The sequence below is a fragment of the Gouania willdenowi genome, chromosome 9, assembly GCF_900634775.1.
Source record: "Gouania willdenowi chromosome 9, fGouWil2.1, whole genome shotgun sequence".
Taxonomy (NCBI): domain Eukaryota; kingdom Metazoa; phylum Chordata; class Actinopteri; order Blenniiformes; family Gobiesocidae; genus Gouania; species Gouania willdenowi.
The window spans coordinates 40,401,606-40,415,401 of NC_041052.1; the positions used below are offsets into that span (position 1 = coordinate 40,401,606).

General features: G+C 38.2%; 1 protein-coding gene across 1 annotated transcript; it reads right to left on the reverse strand.

Annotated features, from left to right (window-relative positions):
• Positions 1-6,292: 6,292 nt before the first annotated feature.
• On the reverse strand, positions 6,293-13,538 carry gdnfb (glial cell derived neurotrophic factor b). Its single transcript, XM_028456495.1, has 2 exons — positions 13,107-13,538; positions 6,293-6,858 (listed from the first exon to the last, which is right to left on the reverse strand). The coding sequence occupies exons 1-2, from the start codon at positions 13,291-13,293 to the stop codon at positions 6,293-6,295; spliced, it is 753 nt and encodes a 250-aa protein (XP_028312296.1). The 5' UTR covers positions 13,294-13,538.
• Between the last annotated feature and the right edge of the window lie 258 nt (positions 13,539-13,796).

Consider the following 13,796-nt stretch of genomic DNA (forward strand, 5'->3'; position numbering starts at 1 on the left):
AATTAGTAACAAAATATTGTATTTTTTCCGGTTGAAAAAATGAATCTTAATACATTCCAAAAATTCAATATTTCTGCTTCTCAAATTCAGATTCACTGCACAAAAAAAGATTTCACTACACACAGACACACTTCCTGTCCGTGAGGTTGAGCAATCAATCACTGATTCATGGAACTCCTGTTTACGTCGACACAAACCCTTTTACGGCCGTTGAGTGCGTAAAAGGGAATTTGAAGTTTCTCATTCAGATTCAAAACAGTAAATTCAATTTCAAGTTGTTACTTTCAAATTCAACACCAACTATTCAAATTCAGTTTCTAGTGTCACAAACATCAGCCCATAGGCAAAAGAAAAAATACAAATGTCTCGAGGTCTGAGCCAACCACGATGTGTGTAACAATTACAATAATACAAGAATTATTATTTACATAATTGATAATGTTGACTCCAAAAATTTGCGTTGACGTGTTGTAAATTCATGATTAAATCAGGCTTTCTGCTTTATTTTTGCTGCAGTACCATACATGAACTGCTGGGGGCAGTGTCACTTCATTTACATTGTGAGGAAGAACCAACCTAAAGTCTCAAAGGTTTGGGACCATTTATATGAAAACGTATACAACACATCCAGTACCAGCCCTAGCGTCTTTGGCGCCCCCTTATATGGCGTTTATTTTTTAATTTGTTATACCAAGTAATTGATATTTACATGATGTTATATTATTATCAGAATACTTTCTAACACTTGCATAGTGGTCTTCACCATACCCACAAAGACACTTTATATAAAGGAGAAAACATGAGCAAATTACTTTTGACATTTTTTCTTATTTTGATAAAAATATTTCACATTAACAAACAAGTAAATAACTGAAGTGAAATAGCTGCACCTTGAAGACTTACTTAAAGAATGAGAGAGTAAAGTAGCTCAAATTAAGCAGTGTTATTATTGATGATGTTCTACATGATATATGATACAACACTGGATACATGTGCTTTAATATGTGAAATACACTTTAACATGGAGGGATTGACTTGCTGTAAATCACTAAGTTAGACACAGGTAGGATAGAATCATCAATGTATAATCTGTATTTTTAGTTTATAAGTTACAAGTATAGTTTGATCTGTTCTGACTGACTAGTGTGAGCCCATAGGGAGGTAGTGAACCAGATGGATCATGTTCCCATGTCTCCCACACTCAGACCAGCTCAGAGGATATTAACTAAAGACACTTTGACGGGTCACAGGAAAGTCATGCTAGAATATGAAGGGTTATAGAAGGGTTAAAAAAGACTCTGAGTCACAACTTTGAACTGTTGGCTCTCTGGTGTCGCTCTGTGAGTCATTTTCTGCCTTAGGATCCATTTCAGCTGCATTAAGCTCAGGGGAAACAGAGGTCTGAGGGTTGGAGGTCTGAGGGTTGGAGGTCTGAGGGTTGGAGGTCTGAGGGTTGGGCATTATTAGTTCATTAGGCGACAGATTTAAAAAAATATATATATAAGTTGATTTCTCATTTTTTTGCGAGTCAAATGTTACGACAGTTGTTGGTACAGAATCATTGGCACATATCAATATACTGTATAAATGGGGTCCATTACCCCGTACGTGACACGGGAGCGCCAGGTTAAAAAAACCCTCCAAAAAACAGGAAAAAAATAGCCCAAAAAACAAACCAAAAAAAAGAAAAAAGAATTCAGAAAAAACAGACACTTCTATACATTAAAATTATTATTATTTATTATGATTTTTCATGTTAAGGATGAGTACCAGTTATCAGCTGAAAAAACAGGGAATACTTGTGCAACACGTTGGTTGGAAAAAACAGATTTTTTTAGCATCCCATTGAGAACCATGTTTTATATCAATACTCAGTGTCTGGTGGTACGTCCATTTTAGACCTGCTGCAACGTTGCTTTTTCCAGTTTACTGTATGTAGTTTCTATAATTATTAGTTAAAAACACAATAGGAATGAAAGGATGCTTTTACATAACTTTGTAAATGATGTTCTTGATTCTTATTCTAAGCAGCGTACATCAAGATCTATATTTCTAGTCTGCAAATTCAAAATATTGGCTTTATTTATTCAAAGAGCAACAAATAGCATCACAATAGTGACACACATTGGACAAATATTAACAGACATTCTTACATGAGTGAAAAAGTAATAAGTAATAAAAAAAAGTATCCACTCCACTTACTGTATGTGCTGCAGGTGTGATGGATGGATGGGATGGATGGAGCGTTGGATGCTCAGATTACTGTTGAATAATTAACCATGTGACAAAAACATTACTTTAACAACAACATGTCGTGGATTGTGTTTCCTTTAGTTCTTGTACGACCTCGTTCTACAATGGGTTCATTCATTCATTACTTTGTTTATTCCTGATACTTTTGGTCATTATTTTTTACTAACTATACAGCTGATTAGGACTGAGAGTAAAAAAGAAAGGATGAGTAAATGTTTTATAAAAATACATGATTTTTTTAAAGAATAAAAATGAAAACCATTCTTTTTCCACAGTCAGCAGTATTTTGAAGAAGCTGAATATAAATTTCCGGTGCTGGTTTAATGAACCGTGGCTCAGCTGAGAGCAGGTTATATTATAGGGAGCAGGATGATGCTCAGTGGGAGTGGGGGCTATGGGTGTGTGAGGGTCAACGCCAGCGCTATTTGTGTTTGACTCCAACAAAAAAGGGACAACGTTGGTTCTGTTGATTTTTGTTTGTTTCTTGTGTGAGGGGGAAAATAAAACGCCCTCATTGGGTGCCAAAAGTATCTTTATTTCACCAACTCCTTATTTGTCAAACTCGCTTTAGTTCAAGGGCCAAATACGGACTAGTTTGATCACTAGTGGGTCACAGGCTTTAGGCGGGAAAACAAACAATGTGTCTAAGTTTGCACTTGTACTTAAACATTAGGAGACATCAACAATATTCCAACAATAAGTGATGGATACTTAAATATCCTTTTTAAAAAAATGTTTTAAAACAAATTTTATTTAATTTAAGGAGATTTTGTGTAATAATTACATTTTTTTGTAAATGATTTCATAATGTACACAATGATTCATGTGTTCTGTCATTTTCACGTTCTCCTGCGAGCCGAATCAGATGTTCTGAAAGGCCAGATTTGGCCCCCAGGCCTTGAGTTTGACACAAGAACTATTTTAAAATGACTCCCACCTCTCCTTGATTTTGGTCAGTTTTTAGTTATTTTATCATTTTGATAGATTTAGTGGGTGTTTGTGTGGAGAAAGTATCCCCAGCCACCTTTTACAATCCTAAGACATATTTTGTTAGTTTTCCACATTAATGACCTGTAATAAAAGAGTGTTTTCTAGGGGGGATGGGTGACTTTTTTAAATGTGTAAAATGTTCTGTTCCTTACACAGGGTTGATAAGGTTGATTAGACTGTTTTACTAATCCTTATTCTTGTTTTTGTCCTATGAATACTTTAAGTTTTCCTACACCAGAGGTATAGGCAATGTGTGTGCTTGATCAGAGGGTCACATGATCAACATTCATATCAATATTTAGAATAATGAGAGATCTGAGCATTAATACAGGAAAAAACAAAGTTTTTATAGTCATTTTGTGTTTTCTGTCATTCTGTGAATGTTTGTTGTTGTCTTACTCTTTGTGACGCATTTTGAGCTGTTCTGTCCTTTTGTGTATTTTTACTGTAAAATATGTGTTTTTTTGGAGTCATATTGTGCATTTGTGCTGTTATTTTGAGTAATTTTTATTTATTTTATATTTCTGTTTTGCTCTTTTGCTTGTTTGTTAGTGCTGTGGGTTTGCAGTCATTTTGTGTTTTTCTTGTCTTTTTGTGTACTTTAGTCATTTTCTGTAATTTTGTACACTTTTTTGAGTAATTGTGTGTATTACTGTTTTCGTTTTGTTTTTTATATTGGTTTTGTGTGTTTTTGGAATATTTTCTGTGTTTCTCTCTTGTCTTTTGTTGTATTTTTCTGCAATGTTGTAATTCTTTGTATTTTTTTTAATGTGTTCTTGTTTTGTGTATTTTTCTGTCATTTTATACAATGTGTGACTCAACAGTGGAAAAAGTCTTTAATCCAAGTGAATTTATTAGGTAAAAACTTTCTTTAGAAGAACTAAACATCAGAACTATTTTTGTGTTTTACAGTTTGTCAGATTTTAGGAAAGATCAGCAGAAATAACAGTTTTATGGTGAAAGTGAACAAGCAAACATCAATGTTTAATCTGAGACGTAGAAGTTAAATCCAAATCTTGCTCAGGGTCTGTTTTTTTATTAATGTTTGAAGTTCTGCATTTTTCTTTAATCCTGATCTTTTTGTTTTAATTCAGTGATGATGTATTTTTTCAGTTTTTCTGATTGTTGTGATGAATTTAATCACTTGTTCTTCTGGAATCTGATATGAAACATTGTGCAAATGGATGACATGTGATGAGAACACAATGAATGGAAATCTTTCAGTGTTTTAAGATGTCCATGTGGACGCCACATGATAGAAAGAATGAAGGAATCTAATTTTAGGTTCTAGCTCTCAGTTACCCTCTCAGGTTCTCAGAGGAACCTTAAGGTGTCCACTTACATTGTTCTGCTGGTAATTGTTTCTTCCTTCATTAGACACTCACACTTGTGTCGTCTTACACTCTGTAGGAACATAATCCTTCTTTACAAGCTCTGTGGACACCCTGAACAAAAGAGAAGAGGACTCATCCAACTAATGACCCTTTTTTTCTGTTGCCAGACAAACTTACTGTACCTGATGAAGGTGTCATTTATGACTTTCTGCTTAAGGCCCTGTTTACACAACGTTGACACGTGAAAAAGCAAAGGTTTTTTTGCGTTTACAGATTTTTGGTGCTTGAAAATAGAACTTTTTAAAAACGGGCTCCAGAGTAGATGTTTATGAAAATGCTTCCAGACACCGACACTTTCTGTGCTTCATCTTTGGCATTTAAAGGGGCAGTATTATGAAAAAAATCACTTTATAATGTTTTTGCTACAGTGATATACATCCTTTAGCCTCATTCAGAGGACCAAAAAATGTGCGTATATCGTGAAGAGATTACATTTTAATAGTTAGGAAAACAAATGGAGACAAACACGCCACATCGTCACCTCCTTTTTAATATTTCTGATGTCTCTGATTTCCACCATATTATTGCTCTTGTGTGGAATTTTAATGCAGAACTTTTACAAATATTAACACGTGGATGAGCAGCATTAAAATCTTGTCTATAGAAAATGAATAAGACACGTCACACATGCGACTCTGTGTATTTGTTCATTACAACTTTGTCTTTGCAGCTTTTAGTATGAAAATAAACCATTGTTGTTTTAAACATTGGGCTTATATACCACAACACTAATAAATATGATTACATTTCTCAGGAAAGCTAAATAAATATCAATAAGTTAATACATGATAAGGTCTCAGTACTGTATGTAAGTTAGATTTAAGCTTTTTATAACTTTTAACACAAAGGACAATCTGATTCTACCCAATCACTTACTGTATCAGTGATGGGCAACTCTATCACAGCGGGGGCCACAAGCATGTGATTGTATCTGATCTGAGGGTCACATGATCAATATTCATGTCAGCATTTAGAATAATGACCAATTAAAGCATCAATACAGGGGAAAAAGGGTTTTGTCTTTGTTTCCTTTGTTTGTGGTTTTGATGTTTTGTCAGTTTTTGGAGTCATGTGATGTGTGTTTTTTTTTTGTGTGTTCTTAGTGTAATTTTGTGCATTCTTTAGGTCACTTTCTGTATTTTTGCTGTTTTCTGTATTTTCCTATAATTTTGTGAACAGTTTGTGTGTCTTTGGAGCTATTCTCCAATATTTTGTTGTTTTTGTAGTCATTTTGTTTAAGTTGTTGTTGTGTATGTCTTTGTTGTCATTTTGTGTATTTTTGGAATTCATTATTGTGTATTTTGTGTATTATGTTGGCCTTCACATTCCTTCCAACTTCTTGAATTAAACTTTTTGGGGATTTGTTTTGGGGGCTGTAAAATAATTAGACTGAGGGCCACATGTGGCCCCCGGGCCGACAGTTGCCTATGTCTGACTTACCCAGTTTTTTAAATCAACAAATTCTGCAAAATAAGTTCGATTTACTTTTCTTTGGTGGTGAATTCTCAGATTAGATCCATTCATCTGTTGGTAAATATATTCCAGTCGCTAACGTCCACTTTCCAAAAAGTAAAAAAAAAACAACCAAACAAAAATCTCATGGTACTTCCCAAAAATTGTAAAAGCAGACGTTACACACAGGTTTAATAAACTCTTCACACACAGCCACATTTCCTGGCGGAGTGTTTTTTCACTGTGTGGTAAATGAGGTTATCATCCAGGAAAGAGAGATTATCGTCAAAGGCTATTGGTCGGCAGCAGATCTGAGAGGGCGTGTCCTCTTTTGGAAGTTTTCTGTTATAAAGGAGGTTATAAAGGATTTTGTCATAGTTGGTCTGAGACCTCCGACAGGGTCCAGAGCAGTACCTGAATATCATCTCCTCACCGGAGCGGTACCCGAGGCCCAGGTCTGATACGTTGAGGTGTATTTGTCTGAGAACACATCCTTGTCCCCGTCCTCCCCCTCTGTTCCTCCTGTGGGGGTCTAGTCCTTGTACACCTCCTCCTCCTCTTCCTCTTCTAGAACCCTCCACTGTTCCCCCCTTGTTCCTCTCCCGTCTGTGTCGAGTCCTGTTGTCCAACCTTTCTTTGGGAGAAGTTAAAAAGGAGGTGGTGGATAAAAGCATGGCAGCAGAGGAGGAGCGACGTAGTCTGCTAATAGTTACTTTGATGAAGTCCAACGTATCTTCAAAGTCATTTGGAAGAAGTTCCTCCACAGTGTCTGAAAACATGGAGGAGAAGAAACATTGTTCTTACTGAGGTGTCCTACTTTATATGTACACATCATTGACGTGCAGTCAGGGTAGGCAGTGCCTACCCAAGGGTGAATTGATATTTAGATTATTTGTTTGAATTATAATTATATTATAATTAATTTTTCAATTTACGATAGCCAACAGTACCTATAAGTTTGAAAGTGTCAGCATTTTGTGCTTTTCATAGCCTAAATGACTAAACATTGTTATTTCCTGGTACGGCAGAGACGCTGCACAGTCTCACTCCACTGTAAGGTAGGAGGTGGAGCCAAGAGGAAGCCACGCCCTCTCCTAAAAGCACATTGCTGCTCTGCCTCTGGCCCTAGCCTGTGTTTTTATGTTTTTGCACATGTGCAGTCAGTTCCCCAAGATGAAAACCATTTACGTAAAAAGCCAGCTCTATGCTATGCTAAATGCTATGTACGTTCACAGTGCATTAGTGAACTGATAAAGTGTGGCCGCTGCTAGTGGGCGGGATTATAACACTACAGGAAGGATGACAGCGTTAGAGACGATAAAAACATTTTCACAAGCTACCAGACCTTCAGCGCACGTAAGGTCAGAAAATTGTTGGTACTTTATTTTCCACAGTGAGTGATACAAACGTTTGTTGTTGTCATTTTCTCCATGTTTCTGTGTTTCCAACACAAACAACAGACACGCTGTCGTTGTTGGGAGAGTATGGAGGCTATAATAAATAATTGTTTGTTTCTTTAATGGTGTTTTATTATCTTGATTTTGTTTGATTAACACTTGCCAGAAAAAACATATGAAATTATCATTGGTGCTGACATTGGTGGTCTCGACTTGCAACGCCCTGCCTACCCTACCCTAGTGCTCACAGCACATCACTGATGCACATCACAGTAAAACAGTCTATGAAGGTCAATCCTTTAGGTTATACCAGTGATTCAGATATTTAACCTAAGCCCATGTACCCCCTACTCCAGCACACTTAAAAATATAATATAAAAATGTAATGTCATACACAATGTAGCCCTACAGTGAAATATGTCTGAATTTTACCATGCTTAAAAAAGAATAATCATCGGTAAGCACATAATAAAACATGATGTTCAGAATTATCACTTGATTTATTTAAATATTTAACCAACTGTAATTTTCAGTGGGAAACAATCTAAAACATTTGTTGATTTAACATTTACAATGTAAGACAACATAGACTTCTGATTCCAGATTATTTATAATCTAGTTTCCAATATTGTCAAGCTGTTTTAAATTTTTTTTCACGTATCCCTTATGACAATTTGTGTTCCTCTGGGGGTACCCGCACCCCACTTTGGGAACCTAGGGGTTAGGGTAAGTTTTATCTCATCCACAGAATGAGAACAGAAACTTTTAACTAGTGATGCACTGAAAACTTTCAGCGTAAAATGGCCCAAAAGTGCATTTTCGCTTTCGGAAACACTTTTCACACAGAAACAGGATGTTGTAAAGACGCGAGTAAACATTGTGGTCAGCGTGCGCTAGGGCTGAACGATTTTTCAATGAACACAAGCAATAAATCAATCTGTTTCATAATAAACAATTTCAGATTTATTTAAACTTTAAATAAATATGAAATGTAAATTTTAAAGCACAGATTACAACAATAAAGCAAAGAAATCTGTGGCTCTTCAACATTAGGGATGGGTAAACTACTATACTACTACTCTTATCAATCCGGTACTTTATCGATACATTACTTTTTTAAATCAATGAAAAAACACAAAATAACAACAAAAAAGTACCGTAATTTCCGGACTATAAGCCGCTACTTTTTTCTCACGTTTTGAACCCTGCGGCTTAAACAATGACGCGGCTAAATTGTGGATTTTTCCCAGTTTTATAAGCTACATGCTGCCACAAAATTGAGCTCCGTCACATTAGACCAGGTGGAACAATGACGTTAACATTAAACTGTTTTTCTCGCACTGAATCATTCTGATCACTCATTTTGTCATGATGCACACTGCATCGTCATAGCAACGACGTGGAGAGAGAGAGAGAGAGAACGTGGATGAAGGAAAAGTCAGCCAATTTGTTTTAGTAGGATAAACAGCATAAAGTTGTTAAATCACATGGTTAGGTTGATCGGTGGTCTGGACGACGTTTCCATAAGGAGGACGGACAGATCAGAACAGCCTGGATACAGGATGCTCTGATCTCTGCTCCGTCTACAGTAAAAGTCAGACAGTTTGTAATAGTAACACAGCAGCATGAAGTTACCAAATCACCACATTAGATTTGTTCAGAAGCGATCGCGTCCGTATTCTGACTCAGAGTCCGACTCGCTGTGATCGCTCCGTGGTAGTTCATAGTAAGAAGAGAAGATGAAGCGGTGTATCAGTCTGAGTAACAGGGCCGATAAGGATGTAGCTTGTCGGTCCAAAATAATAATAATAATAAAAAAAATTGCAGTCGTTGCGATTAGAAAATCACGTTTGATATCACGAGAATATCGCAAATGCGATTAATGGTCCAGCCTTAGCATGCGCTTGTCTGCAGGACCAAGTGGTCCACGGGCTCACTGAGTGGCTGTATTTAATACATCTGAGCAATGAAGAGTCTCTGAGCAGAGTTTGAGACGGGTAAGTGATTAATGGGTGCTTTCACACATACCTCGGTCATTTTGTGATATGTGAAAGCTCACTCGGAGTCTGGTGCGGAGCAAACAGACAAACTCTGGTCCTCTGTAAAATGTGGGTCACGGTTCAGCTCAACCGAAACATGGTGAGGTTTTTAATCATGTGAGAAAGCAAACCAGGACCAAACATAGGACTTTACGTTGAAGCGCAATTGTGATGGAGCAACTCCATCAGTGACAGGACAGCAGCGGCAGCACACAGCAATCACACAAATTATCGTCGCGGTAACACACTCACAACCCAGCGTTCCAGCAGGCAGCACACACACAAATATCCATCCATCCATTTTCAGACCCGCTTTGTCAGCATACTAACAAACATGTCACAAACAGGATTACTCCCACATCATTCATTTATTCCACTTCTCTCTCTTCCTCAAACGATTTATGGTCAGCGATGACTTGACTGCTTTATGTTTCCTCTGTGCATATATTCTCGCATCTTCACATGTTATACATCTTTACCAGTAAATTACCAGTGACATGACGGCTCTGAGCGCTGACAGGTGTGAGACGGAGCGCCATCAGCTGCGTTTATGTAGCGCATTAGCGCAGGTTGTAAGACCATGTGTTCATGGGTTTTTTTGAATTATTATTAATTACGTTTCTACAGGTTTTGTTTTAGGATTTCCTTTAGAAAACATAGGAAGAGAAACCAAATATAGGACGTGTGCAACTGTCAGTGACTGCAGCGGCACACATACAAACTGTTGTCACGGCAACGAACACCTACACACACATCCAGTGCTCCTCTATCCAGCAACAACACACCCCACTGAGCAGACCGACGTTGAGACAACGTTGAAATGACGTCATGGCCTGAAGTTGAGAAGACGTCTCTGGCGGGTGCAGAGTGAAAGTTTTTACGTCTTTTTCGGACGTCGTCTGGACTCTAGACGCTGACCCTACGCTTACAAGCGCACTTCCTCACCCATTGCGCCACATTCGAACAATCTAAGCTTAGGAATCTTTTCTATCCACATCATTTTTCAAAGGTACATTGTCAGGTATTTGAAACGTTTACCAAATTAATTGTTTTAATAACTGTTTTTCACTGTAAGAGCATACAATACCATTAATGTTAGGAATATTGTAATGTTTATATGTCATTTTGACATTCTTCTTGTGTGTGCGTTCGTTAAATTAACCTGACGACGTCCAAAAAAGACATCTCATCGTTGTTTCAACGTTGACTGGCTCAGTGGCAGCTCGACATGAATTATTTCTTAAAAAAGATCACAGAGCATAATAAATGTTACTGAAATACACCTGGATATGTACTTAGTGACTGTGGATAATACTGAATAATGATTTGTAATAAACAGAAGCACATACACACTGTGGGTTTAAGGCTGTTTAAATTTCATATGAGAAGTGAAATCGCTTCAAACGTTGAACGTCATGTCAAGGTCCAGATGAGGTCGTGGTCATGTCGTTCAGATGCCAACCTATTTTGGACGTCATACAGACGTGCAGATGTGGTCCAGACCGACCGACGTGATATGAACATGATCTGGAGGTCTGTGGACGTCGGATGTTTAGTGGGACAGACACTCAAACATTTCCACACTCATTGTGTTCATGGGTCATTTTCAATCATTATTAACTACGTTTCTGGGGGGTTTGTTTCGTCTATGGAGGCTGAAGTATTCTGTCTCATAGGCGATCAACCGTTCTGCCTGTGTGACGTTGTTCAGAAAGTTTGGTGCGTTTATCAAATAGAATGTGTGAAAGCAGACTGGACCAAATTAAAATGCAACAATGTTGCAGATTCACCACCTGAACCACACCGAGTCTACTGGACTATACAGTATGTGTGAAAACACCGTATGTTTGTGTGTCACGTCAACACTGTAGTTACGTGTAGTCCTCCATCAACACGGACCTGTACAATAGTAGAATCTGGTTTCAGAGTCTGTCAGCGCACGTTTCACAGAGATCCTCTGATCTTTGGCCCACATTATAAAGATCATTACTTTGATTGGATTAAAGCAGCACAAACAAGAAATGATATTTATACCCATAAATGCAATGGACGTATGTATTGTTATGTAATTCTCTTGAGGAATCTCAAGACAATACTCAATTGTTTGTCTGTCGAGGGTTTCCATCCATCCATCCATCCATCCATCCATCCATCCTTCTGACCAGCTTTTTCCTGTTTTCAGGGTCACGGTGGTCTGCTGGTGCCTATCCCCAGCTCTCAATGGGCGTTAGACGGGGGTACACCCTGGACAGGGCGCCCGTCCATCACAGGGCAACACACAGACTGACAACCACTCACTCACATTCACTCCATTCAACATCATCGTCATGTTTTTGGATTGTGAGAGGAAGACGGATTATACGGAGAAAACCCAGGCATCATGGGGAGAACATGCAAACTCCACACAGACAAGTGTCCACCCCAGGGCTTGAACCCAGGCGGGTGAGGTGGACGTGCTAATCACTAAGTCAGAATATACATTATAGAAATATACATATCTAATAGTACTACTAATAATAAATGCCTATACAGGTTTAGCCTTTGCATTGCTTGGAATTTTCTTGTCATGTATAGCATACCTTATTATGCACATGTTACTGTCAAATAATAAATTTTTTTCAAATATTTCACATGGATCCCTTAGGGGTTGAAGGACCATGAGTGAAGCATATGTATGTATGTATATGTATATATATGTATGTATATGTATATGTACAGTATATATATGTATATGTATATATGTATGTATATGTATATATATGTATATATGTATGTATATGTATATGTACAGTATATATATGTATATGTATGTATATGTATGTATATATGTATGTATATGTATATGTACAGTATATATGTATATGTATGTATATATGTATGTATATGTATGTATATATGTATGTATATGTACAGTATATATATGTATATGTATGTATATATGTATGTATATGTATATGTAAAGTAGTGAGTCTTTGGTGGTCCTGTGATGGCTAAAAAGGAGGTTGGCAACATACTAATATTCAGGTTTAAGATACATATTATGTATTGTAGCCCACATTTCATGCACAAACCCTCTGAGGGACAATATATACTGTCCATATGTAACCCATACTGTATATGGGTGTCAAACTCATTTTAGTTCAGGGGCCAATTACAGAGCAGTTTGATCTCAAGTGGGCCACAGATTTTATGCAGGAAAACAAGTTTAGTTTAATCATTATTATGGCCCAGTTTGAACTTATACGTATATATTAAATACAAAATATGTCAGAAACAATATCCAATCAAGGACAGATATCAGTCCCAACAGGGTCTTCACTTTCAATTACCTTCATTTTGTGACCAATTTTTATTTAATTAAGGAAAATGTTATGTAAGAATTTTGAGTTGTTTTTTTTCTTCAAAAGTTTCCATTAAAAATGACTTCAACCATGAAAAACATAAGCACTGAGGAAACTGTGAGCACCTGCAAATATTGTTGTTTCATTTTATTTTCACTTTCTCCTGCGGGCCGAATCTGATGCTCTGAAGGGCCAGATTTGGCCCCCGGGCCTTGACTTTGATAGACGCACACTTCTCACCTGGCGCACCCTCTCCTCCCGCTATCTGCGCACTCCTGATTCCCGGAGTAGTGACTGACAGGCGGATGTGAACCGGCGGTCCCTCCGCGGTGCGCGCTCCCCTCCTGTGGAGCAGCGGGCGCGCGTGCATGGCGGTGCTCAGCAGAACCAAACAAACGGTCAGAGTCAGACTATCCCATAACTTCATTGTCCAGCTCGGTCCGATAGAACATGACGCAGAGCGGAACCAACCAGCATCATCATGATGATGATGATGATGATGAAGAGGAGATCACCAGCTTCATGGTGACGTTTGGAAGCAAAGCTGATCCTCCTGATGATGATGTTCAGAGTTTAAATCCTTACGATGGTTCATAACCCAGCTTTACGCACGGTTCCATCCTCTCACTAAAATACCCAAATCCACTCAGCAGACAATCCAGTGCAGGTCCCAGTTCTTCATCCAGGAGTTCACAGAGATCCTGTTAGTGATGAACAGCAGATGTTGCTGCTCCTCCTCCTTCTCCTCCTCCTGCTCCTCCTCCTCCTCCTCCTCCCCCTGCTGCTCCTCCTCCCCCTCCTGCTCCTCCTCCTCCTCCTCCTCCTGCTGCTCCTCCTCCTCCTCCTCCTCCTGTCTCCACCCTGGCAGGACCAGGGCCGACTTTAGGTCATTTGGTGCCCGAGGCAAGACTCGACTCTGACCCCACCCAC